This window comes from Rana temporaria, chromosome 2 (assembly GCF_905171775.1).
Source record: "Rana temporaria chromosome 2, aRanTem1.1, whole genome shotgun sequence".
Lineage (NCBI taxonomy): Eukaryota > Metazoa > Chordata > Amphibia > Anura > Ranidae > Rana > Rana temporaria.
Window position 1 is genome coordinate 92,819,023 of NC_053490.1, and position 18,015 is coordinate 92,837,037.

Here is an 18,015-nt window from a genome sequence, read left to right on the forward strand (position 1 = left end):
GCGGCACTTCAGGTCAATTTGTACACAAGCGACAAGACTTTTGTCAGGGACTGTATAATAAAATCCAAAAGGTCTGAGTGGGCCCATTAGAGAGATATGTGGGAAAATACAGGACCTCTATGAGCTCTTGCCTTCTCCGCAGCTTGAGCAGGTTTGAAGCATGAACTTGTCAGGTTAAGCAGGTTTGCGCAAGGCAAGAAAAAGTAGCTTTCTCCAGTTTTACATTGGTGACACTGCACTGATATAGTGGAGAGGACGACACTCATACATTTTCAGGATGTCTGATAAATTTGCACTAAATTTTCCCCTTTCCTGCGAAAATGCATACACTGTAATATATTGTTATATTTCATTATTTTAACAGGTTTTGTTTCCCCTATAAACCAGAGTTTGTCTTAAGTGGTACATTTTTAAGAAATTAGAAATGTAAATTCCTAAATATTTTTACTCATACCCCACTTTAGCAATCTGGCAAAAAATGAATGTATCCAAATGGGTGCTTATCTTCTTGGGTCACGATTTGTTGTTTGTGAGCTATTACATTTTAAAGGAAGCAGATTAAGGAATATGATTGTGTACATGTAAAAAACTGCCCCTTTAAAGTATTATATATTATATATATTATATTATATTATATTATATATATATATAGTGTGTGTGTGAAAGCCATACTGAGCAAACTCAGTATGGCTTTTTTAATAATTCTACCTTCTTTTTTTATAGAATGAGTTACCAGACACGCGTGCAAAGTTCCACGTCCTTTTCCTGTTCTTCGTATCGGCTATGTTCTTCATCAGCATACTGTCCTTGTTCAGCTATCACTGCTGGCTGGTATCAAAAAACAGGTCAACTATAGGTAATGCGTTTAATGCTCTATATTATTATTATTTTTAATAATTTGTTATTTATGCAATATCTGAGGGATAGCACAGTTAGGCCCGGTTCACACTGGTGTGACATACGCTCCAACTTTGAGAGCACATCCGTGATTTTTTTGACCAACTTAACTGGTCCGACTTGCGAAAAGGGTCCTGCACTACTTTGGTCCGACTTTACTCCGATTTCAGCCCATTAAATATCATTGAAATCGTATACGTTGGATCCGCATTCTTAACTGATTCGACTTGTGACATGCAACTTGTGATCAGAGGCAATGTTAGCACTGCAAATGTATTAAAAAAAAAAAACTAATCTATAGCGGACCATCTCAAGTCAGACCCTGTTCATTAAAGTCTGACTGATGTTGCAGGGTAAATTCAGATTAGAAGTTGTAAAACTTTCATGTCGGAGCAGTGTGAACCCAGCCTTACTCAGTATTTGCGACAAGCCACTATTGGTAAACAATCGCATGATAATAGGATGCAACATGTAGCAACACCCCTTCCTCACCCCCGGAGCCGTTCCCTTCCCCACAATATCAGTGGGTGAGGTTCTTCTCAATCTATTACAAGTAGAGGTGCAACGAATGGAGAAATGTGTGTGTGTGTGTGTGTGTGTATATATATATATATATATATATATATATAAGTGTGTGTGTGTGTGTGTGTTTTTATATATAATTGTATTATATTTGACTTCATAAATAATATCATGACGTTAAATGAATGAATATGAATTTGTCAGCCATTATCTGCACCTTTAGCGCAAGAAAAAGGTATCACTTTAAATTCTATGTATGTCTTCACACTGGTCCGTTACGCTTCCGTTGTGGTGTTAATAATCTTGCTGATTATGTTCAGTTTAATGCGGTTTTCGAGTTGCATGACCTATGATAAACACATCAAAAGGAAAAGTAAAATCACGGAAAAATAGTGTGTGTTTTTGGTGCTATTATCGGCACCTTTTTCTGTTATGGAAAAATGCTGATAACACTTTTTTCGGCCGATATGTTTCAGCCGAAATTTCTGTGTGTCGCTAATTATGAGTGTGCTGATGAGCGCACTCGTAGTCTATTCACACTTCTTCCAGTTTTCTACATAAAACACTCGTACGAAGTTATGGGCAGGAAACTGGAAGGAGAGTGTGCAGGAGCCATAGAAGTAAGGAAGAGAGCAAGCTAAAGTGTTACTAAACCCACAACAGTGAAATCTGTATGTATATGCAGTAAAGCATGTTTGTTATACTCGCGGTGGAACCCAAGGGGTTAATACTCTGCATTGTGTAAAAAGGCTGTTTAATCCCATATGTATTCTTCCACTAACTCCAGAACAGGTCTGGATAAGACCGTGTTACTGGAGTCAGGCTGCACATGCTCAGTTTGGTGTGTATTTCTAGAGAGTTTTTTTCTTTTTACTGGGAGAGTGCATGTGATCAGCACATATCAGCACTGTACAGACAGGATCAGGGGTCCTGGATCCTGATAGGAAAGCCCAGTGCAGTATAACAAATCCTCTTACAAGCTTTAACCAGGAACTGATACTAAAATAATTGCTTTTCACTCCTATTGATCACATCAGACTTTTCATTTTACATTTTTTTGGACTTGGTTCATAAACATTTCTCTTATTAGAGTAAACATAGTAGCTAGTGCCAACACTGTTTTTTTAATATATACCTATAATATCCTATACCTCTTGCACACCAGTCAGTACTTTAACATTACTCTTATTAACCTCCCCTGTACCCTTTTCCCCTACAGTTCAGTTGCTAAAATGGGATAAAATGCAAATATTGAAGCTTGGTACTAACACTGCTGCCCTATGCACTGGCTTGTGGGTGGCATTATGCTAAATGTATCTCTGCATGTGCCCCTGAGTATGTTAATGAGGAAGGAAAAGTCTCTGGAGGCACACATCACACAAAACCCTTACAGTGAGGAAAATAAGTATTTGAACACCCTGCTATTTTGCAAGTTCTCCCACTTGGAAATCATGGAGGGGTCTGAAATTGTCATCGTAGGTGCATGTCCACTGTGAGAGACATAATCAATTTTTTTTTTCCAGAAATCACAATTTATGATTTTTTAACTATTTATTTGTATGATACAGCTGCAAATAAGTATTTGAACACCTGTCTATCAGCTAGAATTCTGACCCTCAAAGACCTGTTAGTCTGCCTTTAAAATGTCCACCTCCACTCCATTTATTATCCTAAATTAGATGCACCTGTTTGAGGTCATTAGCTGCATAAAGACACCTGTCCACCCCATACAATCAGTAAGAATCCAACTACTAACATGGCCAAGACCAAAGAGCTGTCCAAAGATACTAGAGACAAAATTGTACACCTCCACAAGGCTGGAAAGGGCTACGGGGAAATTGCCAAGCAGCTTGGTGAAAAAAGGTCCACTGTTGGAGCAATCATTAGAAAATGGAAGAAGCTAAACATGACTGTCAATCTCCCTCGGACTGGGGCTCCATGCAAAATCTCACCTCGTGGGGTCTCAATGATCCTAAGAAAGGTGAGAAATCAGCCCAGGACTACACGGGAGGAGCTGGTCAATGACCTGAAAAGAGCTGGGACCACCGTTTCCAAGGTTACTGTTGGTAATACACTAAGACGTCATGGTTTGAAATCATGCATGGCACGGAAGGTTCCCCTGCTTAAACCAGCACATGTCAAGGCCCGTCTTAAGTTTGCCAATGACCATTTGGATGATCCAGAGGAGTCATGGGAGAAAGTCATGTGGTCAGATGAGACCAAAATAGAACTTTTTGGTCATAATTCCACTAACCGTGTTTGGAGGAAGAAGAATGATGAGTACCATCCCAAGAACACCATCCCTACTGTGAAGCATGGGGGTGGTAGCATCATGCTTTGGGGGTGTTTTTCTGCACATGGGACAGGGCGACTGCACTGTATTAAGGAGAGGATGACCGGGGCCATGTATTGCGAGATTTTGGGCAACAACCTCCTTCCCTCAGTTAGAGCTTTGAAGATGGGTCGAGGCTGGGTCTTCCAACATGACAATGACCCGAAGCACACAGCCAGGATAACCAAGGAGTGGCTCTGTAAGAAGCATATCAAGGTTCTGGCGTGGCCTAGCCAGTCTCCAGATCTAAACCCAATAGAGAATCTTTGGAGGGAGCTCAAACTCTGTGTTTCTCAGCGACAGCCCAGAAACCTGACTGATCTAGAGAAGATCTGTGTGGAGGAGTGGGCCAAAATCCCTCCTCCAGTGTGTGCAAACCTGGTGAAAAACTACAAGAAACGTTTGACCTCTGTAATTGCAAACAAAGGCTACTGTACCAAATATTAACATTGATTTTCTCAGGTGTTCAAATACTTATTTGCAGCTGTATCATACAAATAAATAGTTAAAAAAATCATACATTGTGATTTCTGGATTTTTTTTTTTGATTATGTCTCTCACAGTGGACATGCACCTACGATAACAATTTCAGACCCCTCCATGATTTCCAAGTGGGAGAACTTGCAAAATAGCAGGGTGTTCAAATACTTATTTTCATCACTGTATGTAAATAGTGGAAGCAGCCTCCGGTTACACTTTCAACATGTTTCGCCCTGCCTATGGGGCTTAGTCTTGGGAAACCCCTGAGTATGTTGTTCAGTTCAGACTTGGTAGAGATCGCCTTTAAATGCTTTGCTGACTTAATTTTTTGTAGAGCTGGGTGTAAACACCTCCCCTCAGTTCTTTAAGCAAAGAAAATGCCAAACATACGCCAAACATAAGGACATGCAACAAGATATTCAGACTGAAAAAAAGTTTATACTGTGATTATATTCCGGAATGTTTTTAACACTTTTAAAAAAATATTATTGGATTCTAGTACAATTTTTTTTGTCCCTAATGTGTTTCCATTTTCTTCTGTTGCAGAGGCTTTCCGTGCTCCATTTTTCCGAACAGGACCAGAAAAAGATGGCTTTTCTCTCGGCTTCAGCAAGAATTTGAGAGAAGTGTTTGGGGATGAAAAGAAATACTGGCTACTGCCTGTATTTACAAGGTAAGCCACTCCGATGAGGCTACAAACTGGTGACGATGTAACATTCATCAAAAAAAAATATAAGCAGTAAAAATAAAATAATGTGATTTGAAATAGACAATGTGATATGTCCAGGAGTATACTACTACTGTTTTTTTAGTCTGTCTTCTGTCTCTCCTTCCAGCCTGGGAGATGGATGTTCTTTCCCCACACGCCTTGTGTTTGGAGACCCAGAGCAAAATGTTGCAGCAGTTCAAGCTGACATTGCTAAGCAGTAGGTATTTTCTGATACTTTACCATTTTTTTAACAAGTAACATTTTTATTTGCTACTTTATCATTTAAAAATGTTGGCTATGCAGGATATAAAAGATAGAGGAAAGAAAAATGGGTAACAATGATATGGATCTGAGAGTGTGTTGTCTAATATTTCAATACGCTGCAATGGTGCATAAGGCATACTAAGTTGACATTATAATATTGATGGAGTAGCCACTTTAGCTGACCTAAACTCAGGATTTGCTCTCATATAGATGACATGTAGAAATGTTAATTGTGCCTAATACAATACACTGAAAAAGCTTAATTTTGTCTTAAACCCCAATTGAAACAGCAGTGCATGTTTTCTAATAAATGTATAAAGCAGCGCTAATAAATAAAAATCAGTGTTGTGAAAACATAGATAACATTTTGCATAAGTCAATAAACATATTATCAAACTTATAAAGTGAAAAAGTGAGTTAAAAAACTTCACTGAATAAACCAAAAGTCCATCAAACCCCATAGAGAAAAGAGCTAGGTAAAAATATATAGAGTGTGTGTGTGTGTGTGTGTGTGTGTGTGTGTGTGTGTGTGTGTGTATATATATATATATATATATATATATATATATATATATAGTCCAAAAGTCCATCAAACCCCATAGAGAAAAGAGCTAGGTAAAAATATATAGAGTGTGTGTGTGTGTGTGTGTGTGTGTGTGTGTGTGTGTGTGTGTGTGTGTGTGTGTGTGTGTATATATATATATATATATATATATATATATATATATATATATATATATATACACCACAAAAAGTTCAAAAGAAGGGGGAGGACAGGTTATCCCCACATCCATGAATTCACTATGCTTCCACCACCAGGTTGACACCAAGTGCTCAGGCCTCTTACCGGTTCATATGGACCATCATACAGTATGGTCAAATGTGCATAATAAGTCTCCTTATGCGCGGGGGGAACTCCAGGACCCCAGTGGTCAAGGTTGATTGATAGGAAATGTCAGATGTGGAATGCTCAATATGCCAATTCTTGGGTTCTCAACATGTTTCTACACACTTAGACGGTGATGAACACCACAGAAACAGAGAGGTCCGGCTTCCCCGTAAAGTCTTGAGGCTCGAACTTCATGTGCATGTTTTGTGTCTAGGCACTTCTATGGCTTGAGCCCAATAGTGGTAAATCTGCAATGTGAAATAATCCAAGTTACTGCTTTTTCTGACTTAGTCTTGCAAGATTTGAATTTAGAGATGTTACTACTATGCTCACTGTTCTTGTTGGGGAAATGGCTGTGATTCTAAATGGCACTCTGGCACATATATACAGTATAAAGTCTTCCCACCTTTTTGTACACAACAATGGACAGGTTTAATGCAGGGTCCCAAATTTAGTGAGATGATTCCTTTGTACAACACAGGAAGATATTTTCATGAGATTTGGGATTTTCAGTGTTCCCAGGTTCTTGATTGAAGGATCGTAGAGTCACCCTCAACAGAGTGGAAGTAGATGTAAGATTTGTACATGTTTAACTTTTCTCAATAGCTATGCAATATAGGAATAGGAGGCCTGATGTAATGAGAATACCTTTTAGTGCATGGGCTGCTTTAAAATATATTTCCACCTTTTGCAATCGTATTTAATAAATCCCACTAAAACACATCAGTTCTAGAGCAGATCAGCTTCCATAGCCAAAATCAAAAGTTCATTTTTTCATAGTCAAAAGCAGGCAATGATGCAAACTGGACATATAACGAATACCAGCAGCACAGTGAATAAAACATATTATACATGTCATGGGTAACTTCCTTCTAGCCACTTTCTTGATCGTTACATCACGGGACACAGAGCGGCATTCATTACTATATGGGTTATATGGAGTACCTTCAGGTGTAGACACTGGCAATCTCAAACAGGAAATGCCCCTCCCTATATAACCCCCTCCCATAGGAGGAGTACCTCAGTTTTTACGCCAGTGTCTTAGGTGTTAGTCATGGTTTAGCTTGCCTCCGCATCCTTGGGATTAGGTGAGCTACCGGTTCTGTCCAAAAAAGCCTCAGCGCTAAAGTGGTCAGTAACCGGACCCCAAACCCTTGGGGTATAGCCCATAATGCTTTTCTTTTTAGAGAGCTGGACCCTGGGCCCAGAACTTAGAAACCTTTGGGTACCTAAAGTTTTCTGTTGCCAGGGTGCTATATGGGCCCAGGACAGTGGATCCTTCATAGGAACCCAGGGCCTGAAGGTCTAGACATCCCCACGGAGATGGGGGAAGATTGGGCCTCTTGCTTGGCAAAGTCCTGCGGCATGGAGCAGGTAAGTGAGGGGAAAACTTGCGGAACTTGGTTCTTAGCAGGTTTTTTTCTGGGGGGTCACAGGGGACATGCCTAAAGTTATGCACTGCATCTGGCAAACTAGTCACATATCATAAAGATAGGATGGCTCTCTATGTATTATTCCCCATAAGATGTGACCTCCCTTGTAGTGTTGGAAAAGCATTGAGTGGGGCCTGTGTTATATAAAAATATATGTGTGTGTCAGAGAGCTTTGCTTACCTGCAGGCCTCCAGGCGATGCTCCATTCAGTCTTCCTCCTCAGAGCCTGCAAGCAGGCAAAACGCTGACCTCCTCATGGTTGCAGGCTGCAGTTTGCTGGAACAGAGAGGTCCCTTCCTCCCAAAATCCCCCCCCCCCTCCCCCTGTCGGGAGGGGCATTTCCTGTTTGAGGTTGCTGGGGGGGAAGGGCGGGTCAGTGGCTTAAAGGAAGGGGCGGCCCTTCCTTGTTTGTTCCATCAATACTTTGGAACTGAGGAGAAAGACCAGAGCGGCAGCACGGGGCGCCGAGGACACACAGTGGCCAGAAAGGATATTGCAGTCTTCAGAGGACTGTTTTGTCAAGCCTAGAAATAGGCTGTTTCTTTTCCATCTCATAGTTTTTCTTTGCAATACTACTCAGGGGGACAGAATGTTTTTTCTTTCCTGGATTTGAAACAAAAACGAAAAAAAAAAAAAAAAAAAAAAAAAGTCATCTAGGGGAGAGGAAGCATTTTTTTATCCCCCAAACAGGTGTTTGGACAATTAACTTTTATAGTTCCAAATACCAATAGGTAGCAGGTGTACCTCGGTATTGTACCATGGTATGCCGCTGTTTTCCCTACAGGGAGCCTTGGGGCCATCGGGATCTGGGGCTGGAGCTGACGCGGGTCAGTCCAACCCTAAGATGGTCACGGAGGAGGTATTACTCACCTCTTTAAAAGAGATGCAGAAAAGCATGGGAAAAATGATATCCGCAGCTATGCGGGGCAGTAAGCGGAATAGATCTCCGTCGCCCGAGCGCGGACCCTCAGAAGAGGAGGTCCTTTCCTCAGGGGAATTGGACGACCTCTTGGACACGGACCAAGTAGGTTCAGGGATCGAAGACCCGGATACAGAGGAGTCTGGGGCAGTCTCCCTGAGGGAGAGCTGGTGGATTCAAGGATTGTCGGACTTGGTCCATAGGACATTCAACTTGCCAGTACCAGATCTCCAGGTATCGACGGTTTCAGCTTTGGGCTCACTGAGGGCGCCTCAAAGCAATGCTGTGTTTCCGATCCATCCTCTATTAGAGGGAATTTTGTTCCAAGATTGGAACAAGCCAGATAAGATCTTCTTACCACCTAAAAGGTTCTCTGTCCTATATCCTATGGAAGAAAATTTTTCCAAAAGATGGGCTACTCCTGCAGTGGACGCAGCCATCTCATGTGTTAACAGATCGTTAACATGCCCTGTAGAAAACATACAGGTGTTCAAGGATCCAGTTGATAAGCGCTTGGAAGCACTACTTAAGAACTCCTTCACTACTGCAGGGGCAGTAGTACAGCCAGCTGTGGCTGCGATTGGGGTCGCTCAAGCATTATCGGATCAATTTAAGCAGATGCTTAAACTTATTCCGGCCCAGCAGGCAGAAAAATTTTCGGATGTCCCTAAGGCCATATGTTTTACGGTAGACGCAATCAAGGATTCTATCCAGCAAGCGTCACGTTTATCGTTATCCCTTATCCATATGAGAAGACTCTTATGGTTAAAAAGCTGGGAGGCTGAGCCCCCATGCAAGAAGCTCCTGGTAGGGTTCCCCTTCCATGGAGGACGACTCTTCGGAGAAGACCTAGATAAATACATTCAGACCATTTCAAACGGCAAGAGTACTCTCTTGCCAACTAAGAAGAAGGTTCAGGGACCTGCGTTTAAACGACAGTATTCCCCTGGGCAGGGGCCCTCTAATGCCAAGCAGTATCGACGGCCTCCTGCAAAAGCAAACTTCGGCTTCAACAGCAGATCACAAGGACAGGCTGTTAGAGGCAAAAGGCAGTGGTTTCGCAAACCAGCAAAACCAGCCCCCAAGCCAACCTTATGAAGGGGCGCCCCCACCCACGAAGGTGGGGGGAAGGCTGCGACTCTTTTCAGAGATTTGGGAAGCCAGCATTCCCGACGAGTGGGTACGGTCTTCCGTGGCCACAGGCTACAAATTAGATTTCCTAAGGTTTCCTCCTCCTCATTTCCAGAAGTCGAGGATTCCAAACGATCCGGAAAAGGGAGCCGCATTAAGATCGGCATTAGATCATCTACTTTCCCAGGAAGTAATAGTAGAGGTACCAGTCCTGGAACAGGGGCTGGGTTTCTACTCCAACCTATTCATCATCCCAAAATCCAATGGAGATGTCAGGCCAATTTTGGACCTAAAGATGGTAAATGCATATCTAAAGATCCGCTCATTTCGGATGGAATCCGTGCGGTCAGCAGCTGCCACACTCCAGAAGGACGACTTCATGGCGTCCATAGACATAAAGGATGCCTACCTTCATGTTCCAATTTATCAGCCACATCAAAGATATCTACGCTTCATGGTGGCTTCGCGTCACTTCCAATTCGTGGCGCTTCCCTTCGGGTTGGCTACGGCCCCCCGGGTGTTCACGAAGGTCCTAGCTCCAATCCTAGCCAAACTAAGGATCCAAGGGGTCACGATCCTAGCATACCTGGACGACCTCCTAGTCATAGATCACTCGTCTCCCGGCTTGGAGCGAGCAGTGGCCCTCACGGTCCAATACCTCGAGAGGTTCGGCTGGGTCCTAAATCGAGAAAAGTCAGCTTTCCAGCCCACAAAGCAGTTGGAATATCTCGGCATGAGATTAGACACAGAACAACAAGGAGTGTTCCTACCTCTGAGGAAGGTAAAAGCCATCAAGGAATTAATCCTACTGGTTCTAAGCAAGAAAGAACCGACTATTCGCCTATGTATGAGGTTACTAGGCAAGATGGTGGCCACATTCGAGGCGGTACCATACGCCCAGAGCCACACTCGCATCCTACAGGCAGCCATCCTGTCAGCATGGAGCAGAAGGCCACAGGCCTTGGATATCCCGTTGCCGCTCTCATCAAGAGTCCGACAAAGTCTGTGTTGGTGGTTAGACCCTCAGAATCTACTGAAGGGGAGGTCTTTCAGCCCAGTGGCTTGGAAGATAGTGACCACAGACGCCAGCCTGACGGGCTGGGGAGCAATTTTGGATGGTTGCACTCGCCAAGGTACTTGGGCAAAGCCAGAGAAGCAGTTGCCCATCAACATCTTGGAGCTCAGAGCTGCTCGACTAGCCCTCAGGGCTTGGACGTCAAAATTGCAGGGGTTCCCGGTGAGAATTCAATCAGACAATGCCACGGCCGTGGCACACATAAATCACCAAGGGGGAACCAGGAGTCAAGCCGCTCAGAGAGAGGTGAGCTTGATTCTTCTATGGGCAGAGGCTCATGTGCCCTGCATATCGGCAATATTCATTCCAGGAGTGGACAACTTTCAGGCGGACTTCTTAAGCCGCCAGACTCTATGGCCGGGGGAATGGTCTCTGCATCCACTAGTCTTTCAAGCACTCTGCCAAAGATGGGGAGTGCCGGACGTGGATATCATGGCATCGAGACTCAACAAGAAACTAGACAGGTTCATGTCCCGCTCAAGGGATCCGATGGCCTGCGGAACCGATGCGTTGGTTTGCCCTTGGCATCAGTTCAAACTTCTTTATGCGTTTCCCCCGCTCCAGTTACTACCCCGCCTGCTGCGCAGGATCCGGGTGGAGCACATACCAGTCATCCTGGTAGCTCCAGCATGGCCCAGAAGGGCATGGTACTCACTAATCTTAAGGATGGTAGTGGGAGACCCTTGGACTCTTCCTCTACGGCCAGACCTGCTATCGCAAGGTCCGATCCTCCACCCTGCCTTACGGCATCTAAATTTGACGGCCTGGAAGCTGAATCCCTGATTCTCAGGGGTAGAGGTCTGTCTCAGAAAGTAATCTCTACCCTAATCAGAGCCAGGAAACCGGTCTCTAGGGTGATTTATTACAGGGTCTGGAAGGCCTATGTAGGCTGGTGTGAGTCCAAGCGATGGCTTTCTCGCAAATTTACCATCGATAGAGTATTAAGTTTTCTCCAGCTAGGAGTGGATAAAGGATTGGCATTAAGCACAATCAAAGGACAGATTTCTGCTCTGTCAGTGTGGTTTCAGCGGCCGCTGGCCACCCACTCGCTGGTTAAGACCTTCCTTCAAGGGGTCTTACGTATTAGACCTCCAGTTAAATCCCCGCTTTGTCCGTGGGATTTAAATCTTGTTCTGTCAAGTTTACAGAAACAACCGTTTGAGCCGTTGGCTGATATTCCTTTGGTTCTACTGACAAGGAAGTTAGTATTTTTGGTTGCCATAGTTTCCGCAAGAAGAGTTTCGGAGCTGGCAGCCTTATCCTGTAAGGAACCATATCTTGTTTTTCATAAGGACAGGGTCGTTCTCCGCCCTCATCCTTCCTTCCTTCCGAAGGTCATATCCAGTTTTCATTTGAACCAGGATTTGGTATTACCATCCTTCTTCCCTAAACCTACTTCCAGAAAGGAAGGGTTGCTGCATACCTTGGATATTGTTAGGGCCATGAAGGCCTATCTTAAAGCTACAAAGAAGATCCGGAAGACAGATGTGCTGTTCATTCTACCGGATGGGCCCAAGAAGGGGCAGGCAGCTGCAAAGTCCACCATTTCTAGGTGGATTAAGCAATTAATCACTCAGGCCTACGGCTTGAAAGGGTTGCCTCCTCCAGTATCATTAAAGGCTCATTCTACTAGAGCCATGGGCGCCTCCTGGGCAGCACACCACCAGATCTCTATGGCTCAAGTTTGCAAGGCGGCAACCTGGTCTTCTGTCCACACGTTTACAAAATTCTACAAGTTGGACGTAAGAAGGAATACTGATACTGCCTTCGGGCAGGCAGTGCTGCAGGCTGCAGTTTGAGACCCTCGGATTCCGGGGGCTCCTCTTGTTCGAGTTAAATTTAAAAATTTTATTTTTCTCAACTAAGTTGGATTTATTATGATTTGAGTATATCTCTAAATTAAATCCTTTTGTCTTGGAGATGTTCTCCCTCCCCTCATTGTAAGCATTGCTTTGGGACATCCCATATAGTAATGAATGCCGCTCTGTGTCCCGTGATGTAACGATAAAGAAAAAGAGATTTTTAATACAGCTTACCTGTAAAATCTTTTTCTTGGAGTACATCACGGGACACAGAGCTCCCACCCCTCTTTTTTGAGGACCATTTTGGGAGGCATACTGCTTGCTACAAAACTGAGGTACTCCTCCTATGGGAGGGGGTTATATAGGGAGGGGCATTTCCTGTTTGAGATTGCCAGTGTCTACACCTGAAGGTACTCCATATAACCCATATAGTAATGAATGCCGCTCTGTGTCCCGTGATGTACTCCAAGAAAAAGATTTTACAGGTAAGCTGTATTAAAAATCTCTTTTTTTTTTTTTATGTACATTTACATACAATGTGCCACCCAAGCCTTAAGATTGTTGTTTGTTAGGACAGGCATCTAGTTTACAGCTAATAGAGAAGATCTGCCAGCACAGTAAAGACAGGGTCAGTTATGGTAAACATAACTCATCAGTTTCCTCCTTACCATTGCAATGATACTATTACCATTGCATTGAAGGGGAAAGCTAGGTAGGATTGTAAGTAAAAAGATGAGCAGAAATGTATTTCTTTCTAAATTATGCTATCTAAATTGGAACGTATATAATTTATAAGCGCCAACACCTGCTGGAGTGAGAAGTAAGGTAGGTAATACAGCTTTTTCCTCTACCCCCTAGACTTAAAGAAGAGTCAGGTATGTCAAAATGTAAAAGTCTGCAGCTACAAAAATGGTATCTGCTGACTTTTAATCAAAAGACACTCACCCGCCCAGGGATCCAGCGATGTGCTCACCCAAGCAGGTTTCTTCACTGGTCTTTGGTCACTGATGCCAGCATTTTAACTGTGACCAGCCGGCTGTGACTCCTTGCAGCTTCACAGCCTGCTGCTCACTATTATATGCTCAAGCCGCGCTGCAGTTTGTGAATGGTCCCACAGCATTCTGGGACCTGTGATGTCTCCCAAAGGGCCATGGGCAGAGAAGGCAATCCAAGTGAAAGTGGGAATGGGTATCTATCAAAACTAGTGTAACTTGCTGTTTTTGGTGACATTCTGCTTTAAGCTGGCCATACACAGAATAAAATTCAACCAGTCCAGCAGAGACCAGATAAAATTTAATCAGTGTGTGGCCTCATGTGCTCGGTAGAAGTCGATTATTTAATCACCTTCTGTTGAAGGGACATGTTGGAAATGTTTCCGATGATCAACTCCTGAAGTGAAACGTTTTGGTGTTAGACTCAGAGTTTGTCCTTAATGCCAACAAATGTCGTATGGGCATGAATTGAGCCTTATATGGACTTTACCATTGCATTGACGTATGTTTAATTGTTTTATGAATCTAAATCTACATATATTTTCTGTTTAATTTGCAGTGCAGGGCCAAGTCAACCTTTTCCAGCCAGGCCGCTGAGTGAGTCGCAGAACAGGCTCTTGGGAAGTGACACTCATTGGGCTGACGGGAGCGCTGGAGAAGATCACACACAAAAAGGTGAACTGGGAAGCCAGTTTTTTAATTTGGGGGATGTTCGATAATAATCAGTCAACATATCTCAAAACGGATATTTTTTTTAACAAATTATATTTGTTACATGTATATATAAAAACAGTGAAAAACGAGCCTGCTTCCACTATCTCGGCACTATGGAGCTTAAATGTTGATAATCCACATAAATATAAATCACATACAGTTCATTAATCAGCAACTGCTTATAATAATAAAATTGTATAAACAGGTGGTATAAAGTCCACAGGCACTTGTATAAGCACCTATAAATACTAAAGCAGCGCTACTGTCGTCTCCTAATATGACCATGATTTTAAGCACATGAGAAAAGGGTGAGAAAAGGGTGAATGACCTCACACCAAGATCCTCAAACCGTGTATCACACTCCCCTCAGGGGTTCTCACTCAACAGATATAAGCATAATTCAAGCCTTGAAATGGTTAGATAAACGTCATCCACATTCTGAGTTGATCACAACCGCATTACTCCTCTGCAGGTACTCGGATTAATGGTAAATAAACTCCACATAGCGTAATTCCGTTTACCTTTTATTGAAATTTCCAACTTCTTAAAGTAACAATATCCAAGGTTCCAGGTTTGGAATTGATGTAAGTGTACAAATATACAAAGATCAGCGTTACCAGCAGTTCATGTTAGACACGAGACGTTCAACTCAGGAAGAAAAGCATCTGCTGGTTACTTCCAGTTCAACCAGAGTTGTTTTTTTCTTTTTTTTTAAACGCACATTAGTGTTGTCTGGTTCTCCTTTTGAACCTTCAGCCTAAGGGCTACTTCCCACCAGATGCGGTGCGACTGCGTTGTGCGGCTATTTCAGCGCAGTCCCACCAATTTTGGGCAGCTAGTCAAGTGTAGTCCCACCACATGGACAATGCAAAATGCACCGCATTGCAGTGGTGTGTGGGCATAATGGGCTGAAAGAAAACACTGCATGCAGGAAATTCACTGTCTCACACTGCTAACCTTAAGTTGAACTTTATAAGATGTCTGTGTGGCATCTCAATAAAGTTCTTAAAAGAAAAAGGGGGGGGGGTGGTGTGATTCATCAAACTCAGTGTATCATCACTGTGTTGATCTCAGGAGGGTCGCACTGCATACCACTGAGCTGCAGTGCAGAAGCTGGTGTGATTCAGCCATAAGTTCTTATTCTTTCATTGAAATCAGAACTCTGTTTCCATACTTATTATTGGCCACACTCTAAATAGTTTAGCCAGAGCATCAGCATGTAGGTTGGCAGTGACAGTCCAGGTCTATTTTTCCATGACTGGTTACCTTTGAGTGCTGTATACTGGTTCCAAGGCAGTCAGCTCTCCAGCATAGTTGAAGAACTGCTTCACTGCCCAGAACTAGACTGTTTAGTTCCATAGTAGTGCAATTGCTACTTCCATCAAAGACTGTTCAAATGGCTTTTCCAGTGGTTGTTACGTCAGAATTTTTTTTTATTCTTAATGCATTCTATGTATGCATTAAGATGAAAAGCCTTCCGTGTGCAGCAGCCAGTGCCGATCCTGACCTCCCTGGGGCCCTAAGCAAAATGACACGGAGGGGGGGGGGGCTGCCCGAAAATGACATGTCACATTAAAAGTTGTTGAGAAGTGGGGGGGGGGGGGGGCACTGCCGACAGTGACATGTCACATTAAATATTAAAGTTGAGAAGCAGGGGGAGGGGGTGTTCTGCTATCGGAACTGACATCTTACATTAAAGTGAGAAGGTGGGGGTGCTGACTTCTTACCTCTTCTCCCATGCAGCCAGCGAGTTGAGAAGCGGGGTGAGGGGCAGAAAATGACTTCTCACCAGGCAGGACCTCTAGTAATTTGGGGGGCCCCCTGCAGCTTTACGGGGGCCCTAAGCGGCTTGCATAGTGAGCCTATAGGGTGGATCGCCCTGGCAGCAGCCACCCCAGCACCACCTAATACTTATCTGATTCCCATCTCTGTCCATTGATGTCAATGAGTGCCTCTGGCGTCCAAGACTCTCCTTCCTGACTGGCTGAGACACAGCAGTGGTGCCATTGGCTCCCGCTGCTGTCAATCAAAGTCAGTTAGCCACTTAGGAGAGAGAGGGGGCAGGGCCAGGTCATGGCTCCATGTCTGAATGGACACAGGGAGCTGTGACTGGGCTCGGGTGCCCCCATAGCAAGCTGCTTGCTGTGGGGGCACTTGACCAGAGGGAGGGGGCCAAGAGCACAGAGGAGGGACCCAAGAGGAGGAGGATCCGGGCTGCTCTGTGCAAATCCACTGCACTGAGCAGGTAAGTATAACATGCTTGTTATTTTAAAAGAAAAAAAACAAGACTTTACAGTCACTTTAACATGATGAGAGATTCCCTTTAAATATAGGCATGCTGGCTGTGCCAGATTAATTGGATTTACTGAAAGACAATAATAGGATTTGTGCATATAGGCTGGAGGAATGAAAAACATTCCTGTAATTTTCTACTTCAAAATAACACTTTAAATCTAGTTAATATAAGCTAGACAAACACCACGAGCCCTACTTAACAACCAGTACAAAATGTAATATCCTATAACCAGATTTCAGTTTACTAAAGTGAGATTACTGAAAACTGATCAAGGTTCCAGGCTGTACTCTTCACATGTGCTCTGCTTTTATTACATAAGTGCTTTGTCTTTCTCCAGACTTCATACATGGCCCGTGTTATGTATTGCCTAATTACTGCACAGGATTTGTTTTGACAGTTTCCCCTATATTAAAGTATCCAGGTATTGGGACCTGGACTGGAGGACAGTGGTACCAATGGTTGACAACAAGCGCTGGTACGACCCTTCACACTGAATCAGACATAATTTCCTAAAACCACAGAAATGCATTTAACAAATCTGATATTCTTTACAATAAATTCAGTTAAAGTTCAGAATTGCTTGAAAGCTACAATTATTAATAGGTGGTAGATTGGTAGGAAGATTCATCCATATCTTCTTTCTCACAAATTTATTTCCCAGAATCCTAAGGAAGGCAAAATATAGTTGATATGTGTATGATGCCTTCCCAGGATTTTGTTAGGGTCTGACAATGGTGACATACTGTTTTGTAATATAATTCATACATAATTGCAGCGAGTGTCTGGTTTCTGTAGTGTATTGGTGATTTTTTTTTAAATGTTTTCCTGTGTCTGTTCTTTAGAAGAAACTAGGAGCCATGTATCCGTGTGTGTGGAGAGCTGATCGTTGCTGCAGCCAGTCCTCAAACTGGGTAAGAGGTAACAGATTTTTTTTTTAATTTTACATTTTTATTATAGTAAAAAATAAAGAATATTACAAATCCTGTATGTATTAGGGGATTCAACAATCCCAATGTCTAAGACCTGTTAAATTTACAAAGTTACAGTTTCATAGATGAAGTGGTGCTTATTGGTATAGGATTATTACAATTAGAAATGGTAAACTACTAGATATAATAGTGGTTAAGAGAGAAAAAAAAATGTCATAGGAACAAAAAAAAGTAAAGGTTCCAGTTTGAGATCTGTGTAGCTAGCTATTCAATACAGCGGAAGTATCAGCATGGTTTAGATCTGGGTAAATCCTCTTTCTTTATCGTACATCACAGGACACAGAGCTGGTTATTAGGACTATAACTATTTGGGTTATACGCCAACTATAGGTGAATGGACACTTGTAAATCAATCAGAACACTCAAACCGGAAGTCCTCCCCTATATAACCCCTCCTACACAGAACGTACCTCGTATTTTTGCCAGTGTCTGTAAGGTGGTGATCACTGATGTGATACATGTGCTCTGGGAGCATACTCGAAGGTCTGGACGGTTCTATTTAGAATCATGGACTTCATTCAGATCCATTCGAAAGAGCTGTCAGATAAAATGGATGGTACCCAAGCCTAAT

General features: G+C 43.1%; 1 protein-coding gene across 3 annotated transcripts in view; it reads left to right on the forward strand.

Annotated features, from left to right (window-relative positions):
* ZDHHC20 (zinc finger DHHC-type palmitoyltransferase 20) overlaps positions 1–18,015 on the forward strand; it is a 130,395-nt gene that overhangs the window by 96,498 nt on the left and 15,882 nt on the right. For 2 of the 3 annotated variants that reach the window (XM_040340523.1, XM_040340525.1), the window contains 5 exons: positions 724–856; positions 4,778–4,904; positions 5,068–5,157; positions 14,005–14,120; positions 17,298–17,373. In XM_040340523.1, coding sequence (XP_040196457.1) covers positions 724–856; positions 4,778–4,904; positions 5,068–5,157; positions 14,005–14,120; positions 17,298–17,338 — 507 coding nt within the window. In that variant the 3' untranslated portion in view covers positions 17,339–17,373. The remainder of the gene's footprint in view (positions 1–723; positions 857–4,777; positions 4,905–5,067; positions 5,158–14,004; positions 14,121–17,297; positions 17,374–18,015) is intronic. The other variant, XM_040340524.1, reaches the window with a different exon arrangement.